The 23401-nt window shown below is 36.1% G+C and overlaps 1 protein-coding gene across 1 annotated transcript in view; it reads left to right on the top strand.

Annotated features, from left to right (window-relative positions):
* LOC139963713 (serine/threonine-protein phosphatase 4 regulatory subunit 1-like) overlaps nucleotides 1–23401 on the top strand; it is a 60590-nt gene that overhangs the window by 17741 nt on the left and 19448 nt on the right. Inside the window, exons 2-3 of the mRNA XM_071964798.1 lie at nucleotides 17148–17271; nucleotides 20613–20719. Of these exons, the coding sequence (XP_071820899.1) occupies nucleotides 17148–17271; nucleotides 20613–20719 (231 nt within the window). The remainder of the gene's footprint in view (nucleotides 1–17147; nucleotides 17272–20612; nucleotides 20720–23401) is intronic.

Raw genomic sequence — 23401 nt, 5'->3', positions numbered from 1 at the left:
TATTTTTCAAAATTATATGCTTCTTTCCTAATGAGTAATGCTGGCACAGCTTAATGATCATATACAGTAGATGTTGTTAATAGCCTTGAAGTCACTGAAATGGAATGTAAGTGGCTGTTTTGTACCTTGTGTAGTAAAGTACTAGTAGTAAAGTACCACGGAAACCTAGCCAGTTTGCCCCATAGTCAGTTCATTTGATGTGTTTGATAATCTCATTCAAAATCTGTTTTCGAAAAGCTCCTTTCGTTTCCAAGATAAACGCATTTCAAAGTTTTGATAAAGATGAGAAACTCAACAAATTTGTGTGAACTATGACGTGAAGTGTTGCGCTCATCATAACTTCTAATGTATAACCCTAAATAATTTAACCGCTAATTGCATGCCCACATATATATTATTTGAATAATGTGAAGTTTCTCTTTTCAAAGAAGACAAAAAATAATTCCAAAAGTCACCTTAGGCCATGAACCTGAGTTCAGTGTCCTCGAAACGAAGGTTGTAAAAACAAAGCAATAACATAACAGAAAGTTAGGCAGTCACTCCCTTTACATGATTAGTGTGTATAATTAGCTAATGTTTATTCATAAATGAAACTAGAATTAAGGAAAGACTTGTAAAATGGTCAATCTTTGATGGATTTTGATGGGAGTTGCAGCTAATTTCATGATTTCTATAATGCCTATTAGAGTGATTAGGACAATATTGTTCATAGGTGTCCATAGACCATTAAATAATGCAAATTTTAATGTCAAAGGGATGCTTACAAGAAGAAAGACTAGCTACTTATATTTATGTGTCCCTTCTGTTACTGTTACCTGTCATTTAGCCTTTGAAGAAGATCCTGCTAGGATCGAAACGTCAGACCAACTTAATTTTACACATTCTCTTACACAGGCTCTCTAGTGGATAAGCAGTTTGCTAACAGTTTTATTTTATTTTGATTGTTACTAATATTTATCAACACAAAGGGTAATGTATACCCAACATATGTGTGGAAGGTAATACTTTTATTAATTTATAAGAACAGCAATTGTCCAGTGTGTCTGCTCGTGGTGCAATGGTATCCTGTAGATGCTTTTATTCCACCTCTGCAAGTGTGGAGAAAATGTTTGCTAAGAAAGTATTGAGATGTGAGATAAGATTCATAAAACATATAATCTTCAGCTCGAGGACTGGCTCTCTTGTAATTGCTGTCCATTTTCCAGCAAATTGACCAAACCTGTTGACTTTTTGCTTTTTAAAGTAAGATTATACTGGGTCTTGCCCTTCTAGATGTTTCTATGTTACGAAGCTTAATTAGGTTAATTAACAAGCAATCAGTGATATCATTCTGCCCTTACAAGTCTGTCACCGATTCAACAGACAAAGACCAAAATTGGGATTGTAAAAAAAAAAAAAATTGAAGTTCTTGACATTATCATCTGATTCATGATGTAAGAGCTGGGTGAAGTAATTAAGCTAACGAGCTGTGTTTTGCCATAGAATTGTACTCTTTGAACCTATGAGAGGTTAAGTAACTCAGCTCACAAAGTTGCTGTAAAACCAATGCAGATTTCCTATGAATGACATTCAAAGTTTCTTTGAATCATTTACGGTTGTATTCCAAGTATTTGGTGGGAAATCAATTTTTACATTAATTTTCATTAGCTTCAAAATATGACTGCCACTACTAATTCCGTCATTCATATTGTTGGAAATTCATGCTCTCCTTTCCTGAATAAAATATTTGCACGTTATAACATTAACAGAAACCTTAGAAAATTCGCTCACACAGACTTGACATGTGCCAGAGATTGATTGTACCTTTCAAAATGTCAAAGGTAGGTGCCTTCTAGATAGAACATGGGCTTATTGTTCTGCTTGTAAGTAACTTAATTGTGAGTATTTGCAGAATTTAATTTAGGTTTCATTGACATGAAATGGTAATATTAGACAAAGCCAAGGATTAGACATTTCTTTTGAATTTTTGCATCAAAATAGTTTATTTAGTGACCTACAGGGGGCTTCTAACAATTCCTTACTTCATTATCATATTTCTCCATCCAGCCAATTTTCCCACCAAACTTTCCCTCCAATTTTTTTTCCCCCTTCTGCTTTTATTGGATTAGCTTCCTCTGGGGAACCATGCTGTTTGCCCACACTGTGTGTGACAGCATTGGAAAGGCTATGTTGCCTGTAGGGATCTGGCGAGGTCAGTGAGTGTTGGATTTCACTGATCAGAAAAGAGAAATTAAATCTAGCCAAGGGGTCACATTCCAAGATTTGCAGATTGGTATCATTAGTTAAAGTAATATAGCCAGAATCTGTACACGGCAAAGGCAATGTTGTCTGAGGGACCTATTTCTGTACTGTGGATCGGGGAAGTCTGAGAGAAGGAATGGGTGCTTCCTTCACTGTTGTATCGTTACTGGTTGAAAAAGCTGGAGATATTGTTGGGAGTCAATAGTTAAAGATTACACTCTGCAGTGACGAGAATTAAAAAGCAACGTAGGATATGTTCATATATTATACTCTTACATCACAGTGTGACTAAGTTAACAAGGTACACAGTATACAGTCATTGCGCTCATAATTCAGGGACTATAACAGTGGGGGAAAAAAACTGTAAAGGTTAAGTGTATAGTATCAGCATTGCGATAATACATAACTGTAAAAATGTTGTGCGACAAAGAAATGATAGTGTCAGATAAATCAAATCGGTACCACTACCGTGAGGTATGCACCTTGAAGATAACACAGTATTACATGTTTAAGTATAATTGAATTTCAAATGAGTCGCTTTAATGATGCATATATACATCACCCTCTGAAGTTGAAAGTCCACGTTCACAGATGTAAGCATTTCAGATGATTGCATAAATATGTATTAGATACAAACCATGCCATCAGTCACTGCCATGGGTAGCCAAAGTTAGCCCTCCTCTGAATGTGTATGTCCTGGTTCCTTCAGCCAAGTTACAAAAAATCCATCACTGGGTTTGACTATTATTCTGTTTCTTTGACCAATCTTGTTTGTGTATGCAAATGACCTAATGCCAAGTTCCAACAAGAAAGAGAACTCAAATTAAAGGCACTCTAGATAGAGTCAAATTTTCACTCTGGCCCAAAGGAGCTCTAGACAAAAACTATAGGATAGTTGGACTAAAATGTAATTGTGAGTTAGGGATAACCCCTTGGTTTTAAGCAGTATAATGTTATGGATGGACATTATTTTTAGTCAGTAATTTTTTTTTCCCCTCATGGTAATTGACGTAACAAAACTAAAGGGTATGATTACCCAGTCATGAAACTTCTTTATAGGTTATCAGCACATGATCAGGAGATGCAGGACCTAGTGTATTACTGATAAATCAGTCTTGTTTCCAATGTTTTACTGAATCCCCATTTCATTCTTTGATCATTAATTTAGGAAAACTTGCAAATATTAGATCCCTCAAATAATTGTCACAGTTTTGTATGAACTAATGAAAATGTGGTTTTAATGCCTTAAATTGTTGGTCCTGTAGCTGTGTTTTCTATATTTAAAAAGCAGCTACATGATATATTAGAATATTGATTTTCTAGTGTTTATGAACTAAAATCCCTGTTAACCAATTGAATTTAACTAAATATTAGGCTTTTGATTTGGCCATTAGCGATTCTTCAATCATATTTTAGCTTGATTAGAATGTTAAATTCTGTTCATTTCATTTCTGAATTAATACAATGTTAGAATCTCCCTCCCCAACCCTTCTACATGTATCATACTGCTTTAACTGTCATTTTCCTATCTTGCACTGCAAGCAATAAATCTGCAGAGAGCAGTACAGTTGTCAGCATACTGACACATTGTGTAAAGGGTGTGTTACTGCAGCATCAAAACCTTTAGCAGCCCAGAATCCTGACAAAAATCTCTTTTGATATACAGCTTGGAATGTCAGCTTTCTGGGAGTGAAAATGCTGGTATGGGTGACCTTACACCCCTGCCTTGTTAGTTAGTGAAAACAGGGGGTAAACCACAGGGAACCTAATCATAACCCAGTCATGTGTTTCAGAAAGGGCGGGAAAAAGCTGAACTCAGCACCAATAAGTAACACGCGGACAAGCTAGAAACCGATTCTGATGTGTCGTTGCGCAGAGCTGTGATAGGATAACTTTTTAACTGTAAGCACATGTCAAGTGGTGGAAGGTGGATTGAGGTTTCAATGCATACAGTCTGGAAAGTAACGCAGGAAGTGTGGAGAGTTGTTTCCCCATCCTGTTCTTCTTTCCTCCCGAGTCAGTCACATGTTGGAAGGAGTGAATCAGGACCTACTACAGTAATAGCAAAGTTGGATTTTTGCTTTCATTGAGCAGTAAGTTTATCCTTTTATTCTCCATTTTGAGTCACAAAGTTCAAATCTTGAATGGCCTAGTTTGGATTTAGTCCCTGTTTTTCCATTTATGGAGTGACTATATTCCTTATTGGAGTTTGACATTTTTTTTTTCTTTCCCTGTCTTCTTCTTCTTGATCTTTGTCATTCCTTATGTCGAGACGTCTCAACCACTTTTTGGTCGGAGAATTTCAGGTTCTCACCCATTTATTGCATCAGCCTCTTTATACACGTCTTGACTTGGGTTCTGCTTTTCTGCTTGGCTTTGAACAGTAAATTGTCAGTTATTTTCCTGTTGATCAAATGATCCCTTCAATTAGTTGATATGTGATAGGCCTTATTAATTTTTTTTTAAGTGTATTATCGATTGTACCCTTTTTTTAGGGCTAGTTTACCAGTTTTGTATGAAAATTCAAAAGTAACAGTAATAAATATTAATGCAATTGTTTTGAGGGACTAGCTCCTTTGATAAGCAGATGTATGCCCCACTCATTTCATGCTTACCACTAGAATTTCAAATCTCAAGGTGATTTAATAAAAGAGTATTCAGAAAGCAATGGCTAATTTTTCTTCCACACTTTTTTGTGGGAGGTAAATTGTAAGATTTCATAATCATGATAATTGGATAGTGAGAACAATTAGGTACTGTTCAATATGCTTACAAAGCAGTAGTATAAAGCCAAACATGTTTGATTTGTAATGGGTTCTCAAAGTATAGAAGTTGTTGGAAGCCCTCTCTCACCATCTGTGAGATTGTGTTTCTTTCTTGAGGTACAATTCCTCTCGCTGTTAAATCTCTCTTTCCAACTAATTTCTGCCCAGTCAATGTCAGTTAATTTGGCAATTGTATGGTGGAGATATCAATGTGGGCCTTGAGAGCCCAGCTGTAGAGACTTTTCTAGTCTTATTCCCCTTCTCCTACTATGGGAAGGGGTGCAGGATTCTAAGCCTGAGCAAAAGCAATAGTGTGTTGAATCTACTGTCAACCATACATTCTCAATGAAAGGTTTAGCATTAGTGGAAAGTAATATTCTGTTAATATAGAGGGTCCTGTCCGAACATTATTCAACGGTAGGATAGTACGGGCTTGTACATCTGACATAGTTGAATGTAATAGCTTAAATCATTCAGTATTTTATTTATTGAAATACTTCCTCATCTCTCAGCCTAAATCTAGAATGTTAACATTAGAAAAAACTCGATACCAATGGTCTATATTGAACGTAGTGCAACTGAATTTAAGTTCCCCTCCTAAACTGATTGATGTGATGGATGCATGTGTAAGAGCATTTGTTATAAAAATCAATCGTTCTGTGAGATAAGCCCTCTATATATATAGCTATAGGTATGTAGGAGTAAATTCATGTTTCAAATTACATCTCAAATAATCATTCAGCGGTTTTGAAAGAATTCTACCAACTATGCTAATTACTTGGAATTCAACTTCCCTCAAAACTTCTATTAACTAGTCAAGATGTAACATGACTTAATCGAGTCAAATGAGCTGCATTTTTCTTTTATGAATTTAAATATGATTTCAGTTAAGGCTGCATATCATAGATGAATTAAGTTTCCCTGCGGTACAGATATCCAAATTTTCTGGGAAATGTTTACTACCTTACTAGTAACTACCACATACATTCTATCTTCAGTGAACATTACAGAGTAACATTCCTTTTTTTGCCTCTATGTCTTTGCATTCACGACAGATTAATACCTTTAATGAAACTTAATGATATTGATTATAACTTTACACTTTCTGAGAAATGTTTATTACCTTACTAGTAACTACCACATACATTCTTTCTTCAGTGAACATTACAAAGTAACTTTCCTTTGTTGCTTCTGTCTTTGCATTCACTACAGATTAATACCTTTAATGAAACTGTTAATGATATTGATTATAACCACACATTTTCTGAGAAATGTTTATTACCTTACTAGTAACTACCACATACATTCTATCTTCAGTGAACATTACAGAGTAACTTTCCTGTTTTGCTTCTGTCTTTGCATTCACTACAGATTAATACCTTTAATGAAGCTTTTCATGATATTGATTATAACTTATGTTTGCTATTATCTTACAACATGGGGAAAAAACCTATTTGGATATATAGTTATTTTGTGTGGGTATATACAGTGCAATATATGAGCCATAGTGGAATCATTTGACCTTTCCCCTTTTAACGAACGAAAGGAAAAGTGAAAGCTGCAGTTGAATGCTGCTGAAGTTTGAAGCCTCCCCCCTCTCTAAAGTACTGTTTTGATCAAGTGTCTGATTATTGTTCAACATTGTTTCATATAGTTGATCATTCCTGACAGTGGGTCTGTGGACATATTGTTGAAACATGTTATTCCAATATATATACAGAAGTTTGAGTACTGTAGATTGAATGTTCAAATTGCAGGAAGATTGGTCGTATGTACTTGTCATGAAATAATGTGTTATCCATTTTTGTATGGGGGAAGACCGGAATTTTTTTTAAGCTGTTAATTTTTGACAGGGACTTATATGTGTAATTCATATTTCTAGTCCTAAGATTCTTCAAGTATGGGGTACTGTATCTCGAGTTGAAGATGGGTTTTCAAAGTTCTGTTAGATGTCCAATAAATTTGCCTCGTTAGAAGTAACTTGTATATATGTTTAGTTTTCTCAAAGAATTTGAACAATTTATGCAGTTTGACTCTATCGTTAAGGTCATTAGCATTGCTCCTGGATTTAATCATGCTGAAAGCACTTTTAAGCTTTAAAAAGGGTGTGCTTTGCTGGATGGTCCCATTCACATCATATTTCCTAGACATGGAGATTAAAAATTAGATGATAAAATGTCAAAGAGAGGGTCAAATGCTTTAAGGGTTGGAGTCAGTAAAATGGTTGACATTTTAGCTCATTTGCAGGACAAAAGTGATGAACCTTTAAAATCTGCAATTAGCATCTATAGGCTATAGCAATTAACATAGGTTGTTCATGTTGAATACCTATGACCCAAGCCATACAGCATGCAAAGATGAATTGGTACTCATCAATACTAAGTGTTTGCTGTTACAATAGCCCGATGGTACTCATCAATACTAAGTGTTTGCTGTTACAATAGCCTGGCTGATACTTAGAGACTATTAGTCCTGCAAATTGAATAATCTTATATATATAACGTAGAATGCATTTGTTCTGAGGTGATTTTATAGTACAAATATAGCAGCTTTTGATATTAGACTTGTGCTTTATCTTTAATTTTGGAATATCACCAGATAGGCCAATCCAACTCTTTAACTGCAGCTTTTATGTGTTGTTCACAATGAAGTACTCTAATTTCAGCAGTGCCACCATATATATGGTAATGATTTTTTCATTTTTTTTTTATTAAGAAGAGACCAACAACCCTGTTAATCAGTGAAATTATGCAAAGGATCTACTGTGAATCAACAATAGCTAATTTTCACCTCTAGTGTACCTCTAGTACCGGGATGTAGAACATGTAAATGTAGAAATGTTAGTAAATACTCTCATCCATGTAGTTGTAACATAAAATTAAGTCTAATTAAACATCTTAATACTATAGATTTGCAAAGTTTCAGATCGAGAAGCAAGTATACTATAGAAGTGGTTAGGCTTTATCCCCTATATAAACATGTAAGGATAGGATACAATTTGACATCGATAGCAGGTCTACTATAGAAGTGATTAGGCTTCATCACTTTGTTAAGATTTAAGAGTAGGATACAATTTGACATCGATAGCAGGTCTACTATAGAAGTGGTTAGGCTTCATCACTTTGTCAAGATTTAAGGGTAGGATACAATTCATTGTCTTTGGGTGCAGTATGTCAATATATGAAAGCTATTGCAAGAATTTGTATTCTTGCTACAGACTCTACTTACCTTGAAAAAATGTCATTTATTATTATATTTATTATTGAAATTAGAGCAATGAACTTAGTCAATGGTTTAAATACAACACAGGAAAACACCTTTCTAGGAAACTCTCTAGGAAAGTAGTTTAATTACGTACGTATGTGATAATATTACTTATGTACGTTGTAATTATAACGTACTTACGTAATAATCACTACCTACGTCATATTTATAATGAATTTAGGCCTACGTACATACGTATGTGTTTTTATTACATGATATAGCACAAAGCGAGCCTACGTGATTATACTGCGATATACATCTGCCTTTCAAAGATGAAATTGTATGATACATGTACTTAAGGTTTTACCCTTTAAATTGTCCATGTTATATCAGGAGTAAATATTCATCTGATTTGTGATCTTGACTAAAAGCAAATAGTGTTTAAATATTGAACAACATCCATAACAAGTATTTGATCGTATTTAAACTACCTTTGTCTGAAATGCCTCCTTCGTTCTTCTAATAAAAGGATGCCTAATTTGCATTAATTGTATTTAATGATAGTATTTACTGTAGGTGGACGAATTTTTGAATAGACAAACTAAAGGATAAGAATTCATCAAGAATTGGTTACGTAAATGGAGAATGAACATATAACTTCCATATTAAATATTAGCTTGTAACACTCTATTTGATGGTCTGTTTAATAGTTTATAACTGAATGGGTGATTCGGACCTTTTTTTTTTTAAATATCATTTTATTATGGTGAAAAATTGGCCATTTATCTATCCAAATAACTATTGTATCATTTGTTTCAATGGATTTATTAAGTCAGTCCTCAGATTTGAGAGAAGGAGATGAAAAGTTGGCATTTTCATTGCCGTTATTTATCAGATGTATTTCAGTCTTGTTCAGACAAGAATTTCTTCTGTTGCCAGTCGGGATGGAGTTTTAAAATCAGTAGGTTTATAATTCAAAGACGAAGCAGAAACGTTACAACCTGAATCGATTGGATTGCTCTTTTCTTTGAGTATACCGCTAGCAATCGTTGTGCCAGCTAGTGTTCAGATCTCAACGTCCTTCCTTCCCTTTTTTTAAGCATGTACATGTATCTCATCTATACCCTCACATAATACATGCCAACTTAATTTAGTATGCGGCACTATACTCTCAACGTAGCACTGCCAGCCAGCCCTCAGTGATAACGGCAGTGGCAACGGGCAAATAACGATACTGATGCTACCACTGTAGTAGTAGAGGGAGAGCCTCTGCCACAAACCGATAATATTGCAACAAGCCTCTGGCTGCTGCTGCTGCTGCCATGAAGAGAATATGCTGGTAGTCCCTGCTTGCAATCCTTAGCATTCACAGCCATTGGGCTGTGTGGAGGACTGCCTCCTCTGGTCTTGATTAATGCATGAAGCTAACAGCAAAGAATAAGGGAGAGGCTGAGATGTGATTAGTTGAATATTTTTCTGGAGGGAGCAAATGCATAGCAGAGCTGCTGCTATTAGTGTTGAGTGACTCATTGGATGCTACATGCATAATACAAGCTTTTCATTGTTAGACATTAACAGCAGTAGGCACAGTTCTCAGTTTGTAGAGCCGGCTTGCAGTAGTAGTGATAACTGTCAGAAATATGACCATTGATTCGAGAGCCAAGTGGAGGAGACGGCCAAAGTACGTAGTAAAATAAGGTTTTTTTTTCTTCTTCCATGTGGACACAGGAGAAAGGCAAGATTTGGGGTATTGTTCCATAGTAAGTCAATCATATCCATGTTCTTTGAATTTCTCTCTCCGAGTACTGCTAGTAGAAGTAGTTATGCCAGGTGTTGGACATATTGGCCGTTTCTAACAGCTTTGCTATACACTAGCCTGTTCATTATGTGATTTCAAATAGTAAATGAATTATTTCAGATTTTGGAAGTGATATGCTGCTACTCTCTTATGTAATTTGAACCTTTGGTGTTTACAGATTAGTTTTGACTTTTTCTTGGGGGGGGGGGGGGGAGAGAGCTATCTATGGTTATATCATTTTTAGTGCTTCCACTTCCTATATGATATAGTTGTTGCTTTATCAGTAAATTTTGAGTTATGAGCGTCTTCTTTGTAATATTTTAAGTTGCTTCTTTGTAGAAAATTTGCTGTTTTGCATATGAGTTTTCTGCAGTTATTCTCAAAATCAGGAATAGCTTTAAAATAATGATCTACTGAGAAATCATTGATCTTCTTTGTAGTATTAGCTATTGTACATTGTGATGGTCTTTGGTCATGTGCATACTATTTGTATTGATCATCCGTTTCAGTTTCAAATAAATTCAAATATTGTAATGTTGATCCTCAAATCAAGCAATGTTACAAGTGGGAATATGGCTTCCCATCATGGTTGGCTCTATCTGAACCAGAATTGGTTGGGAGAAGGGGATATGAAGGATTGAATTTTTTTTGGAGGGGGGAAGCAGAAGATAGTACCTTGAATACGTCTCTATACAATCACGAAATTGGCAAAGAAGAGATTTCAAGGGAAATTTGGCCAGTTGGGTGATGAATAAATTTGGTTTGTAAATGTTGCAGTGATTTTCCAGCTTGGTTCCTTCCAAAATTGATTCTTCAGAAGTTAGTGGCAGACCAGGGAAACTGTTATATAAAACTTTTCCTTTGATTTGGTCAGAATTTGTTGAAGGTTGTGAAAGAAAGTTGAATTTTTTTGGGCTGCACGATCAAACTTATTTGTGAATAAATTACAATTTTAAAATAGTTTGGTGGGTAGTTAAGTTTGCCTGTTACTTTGCAATACCAGCTGAATCATCAATCGTCATTTCCGTGAACACTTCTGTGTTTAAGACTCTTTTGATGTTAAGTGCTTTGAACTGGTAGACTTCATTTCCTTGAGTTCAACAAAGGTTATATATCCTAGCTATTTGATTTCTTAATGCTTTATTTAACCTGTAAATTCTGTTAACCTAAATTTTACATCATACACACACAAAAAAAACAATTTCTTTGGCCAATCTGAATTTTCACTGATCCATGGTAATTTTGTCCAAATATTGAAACTTGAATCACCATGTTAGATTGAATCCCTTAGATGTGGAAACAGCTAGGTAGGTCAGTTTTCAGTATTTTTCACTGAGACCCTTATATTTGTTACGGTATTTTACTGCTTGAGGTTTGGATCATTTCTGGAAATTCAAATAAACTTAGCAGATTATTAATCCAAATTTGTTAAATTGCAACGAGATGGAACTATGATAGCGACATTCCTAGATACTTCTCCTGAAGTACTTAGTAATTGATAACTTTCATTATTCTTTAATATTAATTGTCATACTAATATCGTACTACATTTCAAGGGTTGTTGGAGGCATATAAAATTGAATGAAAGACCTCACCGAAAGAAAAACGTAAAAATTGTGGCATGGGGCAACCCCCCCCACACTTCAATAGCTTTGAGAAGAGAGACATGTTTGTTACATCTATACAGAGCTAAATGCGGCCTATAAAGTCCATGGTTTGCTCATTGTCAGACTGCTTGTTTGTCAGCGTGAAGATGCCCAATGCAATTTCTTTTTCAAAAATTTTGAAAACGGCAGTGTTATTTGGGTCATTTTTCATTTGGCTAAAAGCTTTGAATTTAGTTTGAAAGAGAGATGGATTCTTTATTAATTTGTTAGAAGTTGTCGCTTCAGGAGACGGGCAGCAGATGCTGGATGGTATCTGGAAGGTTTCTTTCTCTTTTGCCGTATTGATTACAGTACAGTTCCGCCCGGGGACATTCTCTTAATTTGATTAGTGTACCCATTCTACTGTACGCTATGCATGTTGATGAAACGACGAACGGGGGTGTAGGTTTTTCAACGGGGAGAATATCACATCGGTTTTGATGTCGTCAGTAGAGTCTTTCGTTTGGACGGATGAAGTCAGCTAGCTTACTATTCGTGGGCGGGCGGCCAAGATTCTCTCATTCTGCTCATGAATATGTCGTTGCAAGTAGTGATCGGTGGGGGTTAGCATTGAAGAAACTAATCCCAGTGGTCAATGGTTCGGTGGTGTTTAGTGAAATGGTATTCTTGTAGGTAGTACATGTATGCTGATGATGATAGGCACAAACAAGTTAACCTTTTGAGTGGATCTTAATTTATTCTGTGATGCAAAGTTTTCTTGGACCCTTGTCTGTTTTCGTAAGTTTTGGTAGTTGTGGGACAATATTGAAGAGTGAAAGTGAAAATGTACCTACTTGCAGAGTGTCGAATAAAACCTTTCTTATTTGTATTAGAATTTGAAAGGTTTGGTTGAATTTCCAGAAACCTTAGACCAAATTCAGATCTATGTTCTCTGGAAGCATGTCTGTAGTTTGTTGGATTTATCATTTCTCCAGTGATTTATATCTGTCACAAAATTTTAATATTAATCATCTCTGAAATGAATAACTCGTTCTGACTGAAACAAGGGTTCAAGGCTATCTTTTCTAAAACTATTACCAATCTTTTATTTCTTTTTGTAGCCTAGAGGATTTTTCCCTCCCTCCTCTGCTTTCCAGTAATCCCTGAATTTCACCGACTTCACCTGTTCATTGAATTTTTTTATTAATTTAGTTGTTCTAAATGTGATACACAACCCTCATTCCTCAGGCAATCTGAAGTCTTCTAAACCCTGTCCATGAATTTGAGATCCAGTGGTGACTTCCAATTCATATTTGACAAAGGAATTAGAAAAAAACTTTCCTTGAATGAAAATCATTCTTAATCTGTATTTCCAGCTCCAATAAACTTTTAAGCTGATGTGTGTTTATACATGGAAGCACTGAATCAATATTGTAACACGATTTCACTTCACCATACAAAGAGAACTACAAGGACCAATGTATTGCAGTCACTATTTACTTCCCTTATAGGATATATGCATCATGTGCCTATACTTTATACTTTAGTCAGTGTACTAGCTCCCATATATATGAAAAAGATACATCATTAGCCGAAGTAGTGTATGGGGAGGTTTATTACATTTATTTTTATCAGAAAAGGTGATAAAAAAAGAAAGAAATCCTACAGGCCAGGTAGACCTCACAGGAAGGTATTAAGCTTTGACCATAGGAAGTGTATTCATCCAGGAATAAGCAAGTATATAAGTTAGCAATACAGCTGATCTGTGTTGTTGATAAGGGAATTGTACATTCATTGTGGTGTGGTTGGCTTATGGCTGGCTTGGACCTTGTCACCTTGTAATAATAGCTGAACAAAGGAAATAGTGTATTAGTAGAGGTTATTTAGTAAAGGGAGCTAGCTGTATGTGTAAATTAGCTTACCAGCCTCTTTAGAGATAAAAGATTGCTGTGAACATGTTGCTGGGTAAACCATCTGTTATAAAGAACAAAGGGAGGGAGGGAGAGAAAAAAAAAAGGCAGGGGTTTATATATTTACACAAAGGAAGATAGTGTGTGTAGCTTGGGCCACATGGTTCAGTTTGAATTGGCTGGGTGTAAGCAGTGGAAGATAAGACCATTTCAGTGTGGTACATTGGGAGGCAGACACATGATGTGGATCTTTGGCTGGCATGTTGGGCTAAAATTGTTACACCTTGTGTAAATATGTAAGTACCAAGAACAGCAACTTGTTTTACGTTATTTTTAAAACATTTCAGAAGAGGAAAGCTCTGACTTGAAAAATAATTTCATAATATGACATAACTTCTTGTATCATGTTGTATTTTTAAGCTGTAGTAGATTGTGCATGGTTGTTTGACACAGAAATGAGTTCTACATTAGTAGTCACAATTTGCAGTTACTAAGGTATGTCCTTATTGGGTTGCTTATACAATGCAGCTGAAAGATAAATTTATGATTATATTTGGATGCTTGAAAATGTTGTAAACCATTAAACCATTTCTTTTAAATCAGTCTGGCAGGATATCTGTAGATGATATTTTTGTGTGCTAAATGATTTTCATAGTTTGTGGTATACAAGGCTGTAAATCTACCAAGTTAACTAAAGGTATAGGAATTGGTCAAATGCTCCTGTGTGCCATTATGTTTCCCTGTTCATGTGTACAATTACTTTTCACTGACACATTCAGTTTTACAGTAATCACTGTTAATTTGTGCATAAAATGAATCGGTCATAGAAGGCAATGTTATAAGGGTCCTAACCACACAAGCAATGTAAGTGAAGGAGTACTAAGCAGTGATGGTTTACACTATTGTATTGTTAGAAACATATGGTTCCCCAATGATATATCTGATTAGCATCAGTACAGGGTCAGTGCATCATTTAAACTTTGCAATGTGCATTGCATCATTCAAACTTTGCAATGTGTAGTGTGCTGCTACTAAAACAATTAGCCAGTTAACAGAATATCCTGTTATTCTGTAGACCCAGATTTCTTGGGTTTATTAAGCCTTGCTGGAAGGAAGCAAAGGAAACACTACTTCCTCATTGGAGCAGCGCATCGAGTTACTGAACAGGCTGCACCATCATGAAAAATACATACATGTGTATAAATTAGGTGTATTTGATCTAGCCAATGTTTTAGACTGGTGTACAGGTTGTAGCATGTACTCTATGGAGCATGCTATGTATGTAGTATGGTCTATACCACAGTACTACACGTTTACCTGTGCTGCTGTTGTGGTGTATTCAAAGTTGGTGCTATATTAATAACATAGAAATAAAATCTTTGCATACATGTTAAGTGCACAAGAATCCTAGTAGTGGGTACATGGCTATACTGTATGCACAAGACTCCTAGTAGTGGGTAAATGGAACTCAGTTTCTGACAGGTTGGTAATTTAGGCACAGCTGAGATCAAGCATGGTTTTAAGCCTTTTTCTGTGTAACGCACAAAGGTATACCTTGACGCCACTTGATTTAGGAAACCTATATCTGTTCTTAGTGGATCAAGAGAGGCAAATTTATCCTGGTGTTTTCCTACAAGAGTATTTTTAGAATTTTGTATAGATTCAGTACATGGAGTTATGTAGTAGCTGATCAATAGTTTGTGCACAAAGTCGTCCTTGTAAGTTCAGTGCTATCCCAAGTCCATTCCAGCTGAGCTAATGTCTGGACTTTGTACAGTTTAATTGAGTATATAATTAGACTGCATCACTGCAAACAATGGACTCTTCCATCTCACAAGGCACTCTCTGCCGAGACCTTCACTGACAAAATGGGGTGACTAAGTACAAATTATTGTCGTTCATGCACATTCTTGATGATAATACTACTGTACTTGACATTATCATTTATGTAACATGGCAAGGACAGAGTCTTCAGGGATCAGAACATTTTAGGAAGCAAATGGTACGTGCAAAACATGCTCAGCAAGACATGCTTACAGAGGCATACCGAGAGAATACACAGTCCAAAGATCAAAGTCCAAAATGAAACCTGTCTGGTTAAAATTGTTAGAGATCAGATCGTTACTCGCATTTACCAATATTTACTGGGTTATAAAAATCAGCTGTTTGAATTACTCAATGCTGAAAGTAACTCGCTTTCGTTTCTGCAATTCTGTGGCCTTTCAGTAACAAAGCTGCTGCACTTTGAAAAGCTGTGGTTATTCTAAGAAGCTGTTAATTAGTTTTGTTTTTAAAGTGAGATCTAACTTGACAAAATAAAGAAAACCTTTGTGGTCTTCTTGTGTTGCGACAGCAGATGGGGATATGGTACCCACTTTCCCATCAGGAAAAGATATGAAAGTCAGATGTTGATCTAGGATACTTAATGCGTGTTGCTTTCTGTCCAGGTGAGATGGGGGGGGGGTTTCTATTCTAGGTAATAAGATGTAACAAAACTGCTCGTCTGCATTTTGAAGTACTGCATCATAAGAAACCCCTCATGTGTGTTCTCTAGCTTAGCTGGTAATTCCAAGCCATACGTTATTACTTATTACCTACTACTCATGATACTAAAGCTAATCAATAGTGTATCTTTGAAAGAATTACTTATGTTGTTTTCTTAATTAGGGAAATAAGTTGATATTAGATTCAACAGCTGTGTGCTATTTTTTTTGTAAGGTTCATCTCATATTTCTTGATAATTAATCTGAAGTGCACGTAGAGCCGTAAAACAGGAAGGCAATTTTCAAGACCGTGGCAACTTTCTGTACATTATATGTACTGCATATACATACACACTGTACAGTTGTGACTATCCAAGATACTGTACTTAGTAACAGTAAAACTGTGTGGGGGATATTGCCCAGACAGAAGGAAACAATATGCATGTCAGGATTTTTATAACTCTCATTTAATCGCTGTGACTTAAAGCTTGACGAGAGAGTCAGGTTAGTAGGAAGTTATTAACATCATACAGTACAACCTTATTGGAAAGTGGAAGTGTAGTCGAGATAATACACGCTAATTTCTACTGTATAGTGTGTGCCTTTGACACTACAGTATTTGTGCGGTTAAAACTCAACAGCAGTTAGTGCTAACATCCTGTGCTGTAAGGTGCATGCGTGGTATGTACCGTAAGCTTTCTCTGCAATTTTTGTATGTACCTTTCATCAGCAGATAGTACTGGCTGTAAACACTGTCTTGGACATACCTCACCTCATGTGTTACTCCACTGTGAATACACAGTAGTGTACATGTGGGATCTTGTCAGCTTAGGAATATTGAAACTGGTCAGTTCCTACAAAAGGAAAAGTATTCAAGCTGGGCAGGCAGTTTGTAAGAGCGTGATAAAGTTGGGGTTTTATAAGGCAACAGGTGGTGGGTATCCTATGCAGCTAAACACTGCAGAAATTGCTCATAGCTACAGTAGTTCCTGGACCCGATCTGAAGTAGTCAGCATATTTTGTAGATGGATGGTTTTCCATAAAATTCCTAATCAAAAGTAAATTCTTCAGCAGAGGTGCGATTCCTTCACATTTACTTTCTTCAGAGGTGATCGACTCTTTTCATTATTTTCAAAGTTTTGTTTTGTTTTTGCTTTCAGTTGGAGATGAAGCAGACGATGGATTGTCCATGGTCTCCACCGGGTTCTACCCCACTCAAGAAGAAACACTCTCTCCTCTTGGCAGGTTACAAAAGTACTGGGACAGTGACAATGTCTTCAATAGGTAAGTTCATCATTTTGTCCCCAATGTGTCTGTTTTTTTGTTTTTTTTTATGAAAACCTACCCTATATCTGCTGATTCTCTAATGTGTTGGATCAGGTTTGATTCTACAAGTATTAACTTACATTTTACAGGCACAACAGCTTTGCCATCTGCTCCAAAGACTGACCTTTTATACATCATCAGTCCCAAGGTATAATTCTTTGGGAAGAGCTTTCCATTTCCAAGGGAGTAAGTTTTGTAGAGAGAATTGCTGTGTTCTGGTCTACTATGTCGAAGATTGATATGTGCTAAGAAGCTAATATAATTCTTTTTCTTGGGTTAGTTTGCCCCAAGCTCTTAAGTAGTTAATTGGGTTACTATAAGGACCGCTGCAATACTGAGAAAGACGTTTGCAATACCGGTGATGATAGTAGCTTGGAAAAGAGGCCACACAGTCAAAGCCACTCACTGATTGTGTTGGATGCCAATTTAACCTAACACAGTCTGTCAATTACTCAATATAAGACTAACTCTCTAATAGCTAAGCGGTTTGGAAATCCACTCAGTTTGAAAATGTTGCTTTCGCAGGCACTTTCCAGGTATTAGTCTATCACATATCTATGTGAAAAGCCCAACTGGGAAACTTGACCTCAACTTTTGCATCATTATTTCAAATTAAGCTTGACTGATTAGCTAATGGACTACAATGTTATTAGATTTGAGTGTAGAGTTATGATTAAAAGTTGAACCACAATTGCCAGAAAAGTTGATTCAGAGGCAGAGTATGGAAGTTTGTCTCATCGGTGACAGCAGCGCATGAATCAGAAGCTTTTAGCCTGTCAAATCTTTCAACTGAGTGAATTTGACAAACAGAGTTAAAATGGTACCCTTGTCACCTTCACAGCATTTTCTTGGGCATCTCACACTGTTTCAGCAGTTGTATGAAATGGTACCATGTATTATTATATCCATCGAACAGTAGTAACCTTCATCATCTCCATTAAGAGTTAATATATTTTAACTTAAATTTTTTTTTTTTAGCACATTGCTTGAACCATCCACCATTTACCTTACTGTATTAATAGCAAAGACTCAGAACACCTGATAGCGCAGTATTTTTTCACACAAGAGATAAATTACCTCATTATAAAATGCTGTGAAAATGCAATCAGCTTTTTAGGCAGGAAATCATCTCTTCCCTTTCATCTTTTTTGTTTCCAGTGTCTTTAACACTGAAGAGTTTCTCACCCAGCCATTGTGCTGCCATGCCATAATGATTGCCACAGGCTAAGAGTGTATGAAGCCACTACTGCCTAGTGCATAGATTCATTCTAGACTAATTTCCTTATTAAGTTTTCCCTTGGCTGGATAAGTCCGCTTCTCTCAGAATTTCACACTCGGCTTAACGATTCCTTCTCTTGATGGGTGACATTTCAAGCAAAAAAAATGGATAGTGGTAATTTGTGGCTGTGAGAAAAAAGAGGAGAAAAAAACTGCCAGTCTTAAACCCACCTTGAGAAGAGTTGCTTATAAATTATGAAACCACTCCAAAGATTATACGTAGGTATGTTAGATGATCATATAAAGTTTATATAAATTGCACTGAGAAAGTAAGTGCAGTGTTTGTTCATAGTGATGTGTCTTTGTCTGGATTCAGTGGGGTGTTCCTTTCGTAATAATGAGGGGTGAAAATGTGAGAAAATGAACGCTTCCCAAACATTTGTGCATATATTGGAGGTGGAGATGTCATTTTCAAGCATGTGGTTTGCATCTACATTGCAACTTCTCTCACTCCATGTATAACGCATGTAAGTGGTTTTTAGTTTCCAGATGAATTGCTAGAAAATCTTCATGACTACATAGAGAAGTATCAGACCTTAACTGATCTTTCTTTTATACTAGTGTTAACCACGACCTACCCAAATTCACTACAGCCCAAGTTAGAGTTGAGAAGAAGTCAAATAAAATAATAATCAAAATAGCTCAAATCAAAACTATAATTTAACAAGTCCTGATATATATGCACAATGATTCCCATATAAAGTTTCATAAAACTGGTTCCCACCAAGAAAAATTTCCCCCCCCCCCCTTCTTAACATAATATTAAAAGACTCACACAAAGAGAGCACATACCCACAAATAATAGAGGAATTAGCAATGAGCTGTAGTTTGAACACTACTGTGCACATACCTGGAATGTGGCCTGATTGAAAATGACATCTTGCAACACCATTTATGGACATGTTTTGATATTTGTGGTGTTCAGTTCTTGGTGGGGTTGGTACCATTTTCAGGAGCCTTGTTACTGTTAACCATGCTTACATAAAGAATGGCATTTTGTCTGTCTGTAGGGATGGTTCTCATGAAAGTGGCTGATTTGTTATGGATAATTTTTTTATTATCTATAATCAGAATGATTTCATAGACATATATTTTATTTAATTTAGCAAGAAAATGTTAAATAACTAGATAACATTAATTTGTGGTATTGTAAGGCAAAAAAAAAAGGCTTAGGGGTCAAAACCATGATATTACAGTAAAGATCAAATATCGTTTTAAAGGCTAAATAAGAAATTGTTTTTTCAGCTGGCTTCTTTTGAATCTAGAACAGGAAACTGGCATCAGAGAATTGAATTAGTCTTGGTCAGAAATTTCAAAATTCCAGAGATTATAGACTTGGAATAAAAATGAAAACGTTTCAAATAAAACTTGGGAAGTGATGGCAGCAATGTAGATCAGTGTACAAATAGACTATTGAGTACTGTATGTGCCTACTGTAGGAGTGGGACATGCAGTATTTAGACTTACTTTTTTGGAAGATGTTAGTGACCGAGAATATTTTCCATAATTATCTGTCTGTGAGACAGAAAGAAATGATATGATCTGATACTTAACGAAAATTCCCGATTTGTCTTAGAAGTGATAATGTGATAATGGATTGTTCGTGTGAGACATAAAAAGAATGGGTTGAAATTGGTTTGTGAGGCACGTCAAGAAGGTTTTTCAGCTGTTAAATTAAGTCACACCATCACTGCCAGGGGACTAGTTTGTAAGTTAGGGGTGTAGGAGTTGGTTGCTTTTCATGGAGGGGAGGGGGTTGCTGTCTCCAAACTAGTTATTAGTGATTGGTAGATTCTCCATGATATCATGTCCTTCTAGACTCATGTTGGTGGAGTTTTTGGAATCCTTAGAGATAAATAACAACGATCAAGTATTGAACTAACAAATCGACAGACCGTCAGGTAGCAAACATGGCGGTAATAACTAATTAATTTTGTATAATTAGTTCCTAGTAACTTGAATGATTTATGACACATCAATGAATGCACTGTAACTATAATGATATTCTCTTTTAATTACAGGCAAATGGTTGCCAGGAACCTTCTGGACACCCTGAGGGCCATTTTTACCAACCATGAAGATCTCGAAGAAGGGTTGAAGGTACTGGTGTGCCTCTCGGAAGATATAGGTAAATGATAACATTCTTTAGCTTCTCATTAATGGATGTGGTAGTAATCAGGTGAAGAACTCATTTGGCTAGTTTCTGTATCTATTCTTTTCATCAAGACTGCTACCACAGTGACAAGTACAGTAATGTCAAGCACAGTCAAAATTGTAAAGTTTAGAGATAAAACTTAGTGTTAAGTTATATCTGTCCATCAAGGTCAATTCCCGATTCTTTTGAAACCATTTCTTGGTGGATAATGCATCTGGAGAGTTGAATGGATTTTGATAATTTTGTTTTGATGCAATGAGATACTTTGAAAATTCCATAATGATTTCAGCTGGCTAGTCAGGTTTCATTCTAGATATGGACCAAACTTTCTTTTGGTTTGTAACATTATCAGTACTATAACAGAGAGCATTTTACCACTATCTGCCCGTTCTCCCTCAAGTGTACCTGTACAATCTCTTAGCTAGTAGCAGAGACAAGAAGTCCTCCTACATCACACTGCCAAGAAGGGTTGCAAATAGTTCCTATTAACTGTAGCTTAAAACATAAGGCATGGTTATATACTTGTCCAAGTCCCATCACTTACTCAGTAACTCTCTACAACAGAAACATTATGCCTGGCTGTGCACCCATTATCTGCTCAGATCTCTCTAGGGAAGAAAGTAACAATTAGTGAGATGTCATTAGTAATGTCATAGTGTTGTTTTACAATAACCCTGCCTCTGTTTCTTTGGAGGAGCATGTCAACCTGAGGCCAGAGTAACATCCTGTCTAGCTCATATTTGGTCCTTACCTATTTAAAGTAGTTTTACATTTTATCTATTATTTACATCAGTGGACTTGCCATAGTCCATAGCAATATAGAGAGGGTTACATTTAATAGTTTTGGACTAAGTTTATTTCAAACATGCAGTAGTTCACAGTTTCAGCCAGCAAACGCCAATAAATCATGAAGTCACCAACTTCAAATATATGTAAATGGTAGCATCTCTTTCTCTTGTGTCTCTGTTAGCTCACACACCTCTATGACAGTAGAGGAGTGCAGTGACAGTAAAAATATATGATGGAACCGCTGCCAGCTGAATATTGAATATTAACAACTCGGAATAATTACAGTCTGGTCCCGGTACATTTGGTTAAGACCCTGGGGGGGGGGGACAAATGCAAAACGTGTGTTAAGGTTTAAAAACCACTAACCGTATGTATAAGTGTATAAGATGTAAGATGTATAAGTGGTTTATCATGATTGTGTTGCTAGTACAGTACTACTCATGATTTTCCTCTAGTACACCTCTTTGTCATAGTTCCTTTTCCTTGAATTGGACTTTGCTATTGCTACGGATGGATTCTTACCAAGTCATTGCTCTGGTGAAGCAATAACCTTTATAAAATGTGTGAGGTTGGTTGCTCAAGCACATCCCACACAGATGGCAAAAAGATACATATATTAGCCTCCTCCTGTCAGGTTCAAATTTTGGCATTTAGAATTTCATGAAGGTTCGTTCTGTTTGCGGTGTAGGCTTAATGAATTCCTCAGACTTCCTCATCTCCTATGCTTCAATACAGAGGGAGGCACAAGCTAGTGATGGTAAAATAGGATGCCCATTAGGGACGTTTGTCTTAAAATGTGAGGTCAGGACTATGAACATGTGCCTTACAGCCACGTGTTGTAGTTTGTTTGTACTGTGCTGTATCATCATCGATGGAAAGAGTTAAGAGGGTCTCTAGGAATCTCCACAAGCATAGAATCAGGGATGTTAAAATAATGCCCTACGCAGCAGTAGTATATCAGAGGTTTGATGAGAAATCAATGTCTGATGCATCAAAGTAATGTGGTCTGGAGGTAAAAAGTGTTGGACTGGATCAAACTTTATACCAAATACCCATTCAAGGAGTAGTTAAATAAATCTTTTTCATATTTCTGTTAGTTTTTGAGAATTAAGTTAATCAATATTTTGTTCCACAAATCGGTCGGCTCCTGCCCTTTGCAAATTGCACAATAATGTTTTTTGCGGGGGTTATTTTGCTCATTTAAAGCAGCTTTCATTGAGAAGATTTGATAAAGTTACATTTCAGATTTTTATAAATTGCTTATTTTGCTTTTTCTTAATGATTAATATTAGAATAAAATGTGTTGGGAAGAAAAATAATATAAATAAATATCAGAAATGAAAGAAGACAATTATTTGATGCAGTATATGAGGTTTGTCTTTGGGTTGATCAATTGAACACTTAGTTTGAGTAACACTGTAGAAGAATTTGGTTAGAACTGCCAACCAAGAGCCTAGGAGATACTTCTTAAAGCAGCATTTTGCGTTGGGTGCCTTTTTTCCACTTTTTTAACATGTGCATCGATTTTTTTACATGTATCAATCATAAAACAGCAATCTAAGATACCATCCAAGTTTCACCCTGCCAAGAGCGTTAATTAGCGAGTAATTAACGATTTATGTCGATAAATGAGAAGAGTGTCCTCGACAAATTTCACAGTTAAAATTAATCGCATACAATTCCGCCAAACCCACTAGTTTGAATTCAACCAATCAGAGATGCAGGTTTAGTTATGAGCCGTTGCTAAAAATAGATTCAAGACTTCGCGTTGGTTGTACCAGGGAGTTGTTATGCAACTCCCTGGTACAACTGCCATATAGACTGTACACAAATCAAGCGTGGTGTTATATTACGTATCTGTCAATG

The sequence above is a fragment of the Apostichopus japonicus genome, chromosome 3 (assembly GCF_037975245.1).
Source record: "Apostichopus japonicus isolate 1M-3 chromosome 3, ASM3797524v1, whole genome shotgun sequence".
NCBI lineage: Eukaryota > Metazoa > Echinodermata > Holothuroidea > Aspidochirotida > Stichopodidae > Apostichopus > Apostichopus japonicus.
The sequence above is the reverse complement of the archived record's forward strand: the minus strand, read 5'-3'. Positions and strand labels throughout refer to the sequence as shown.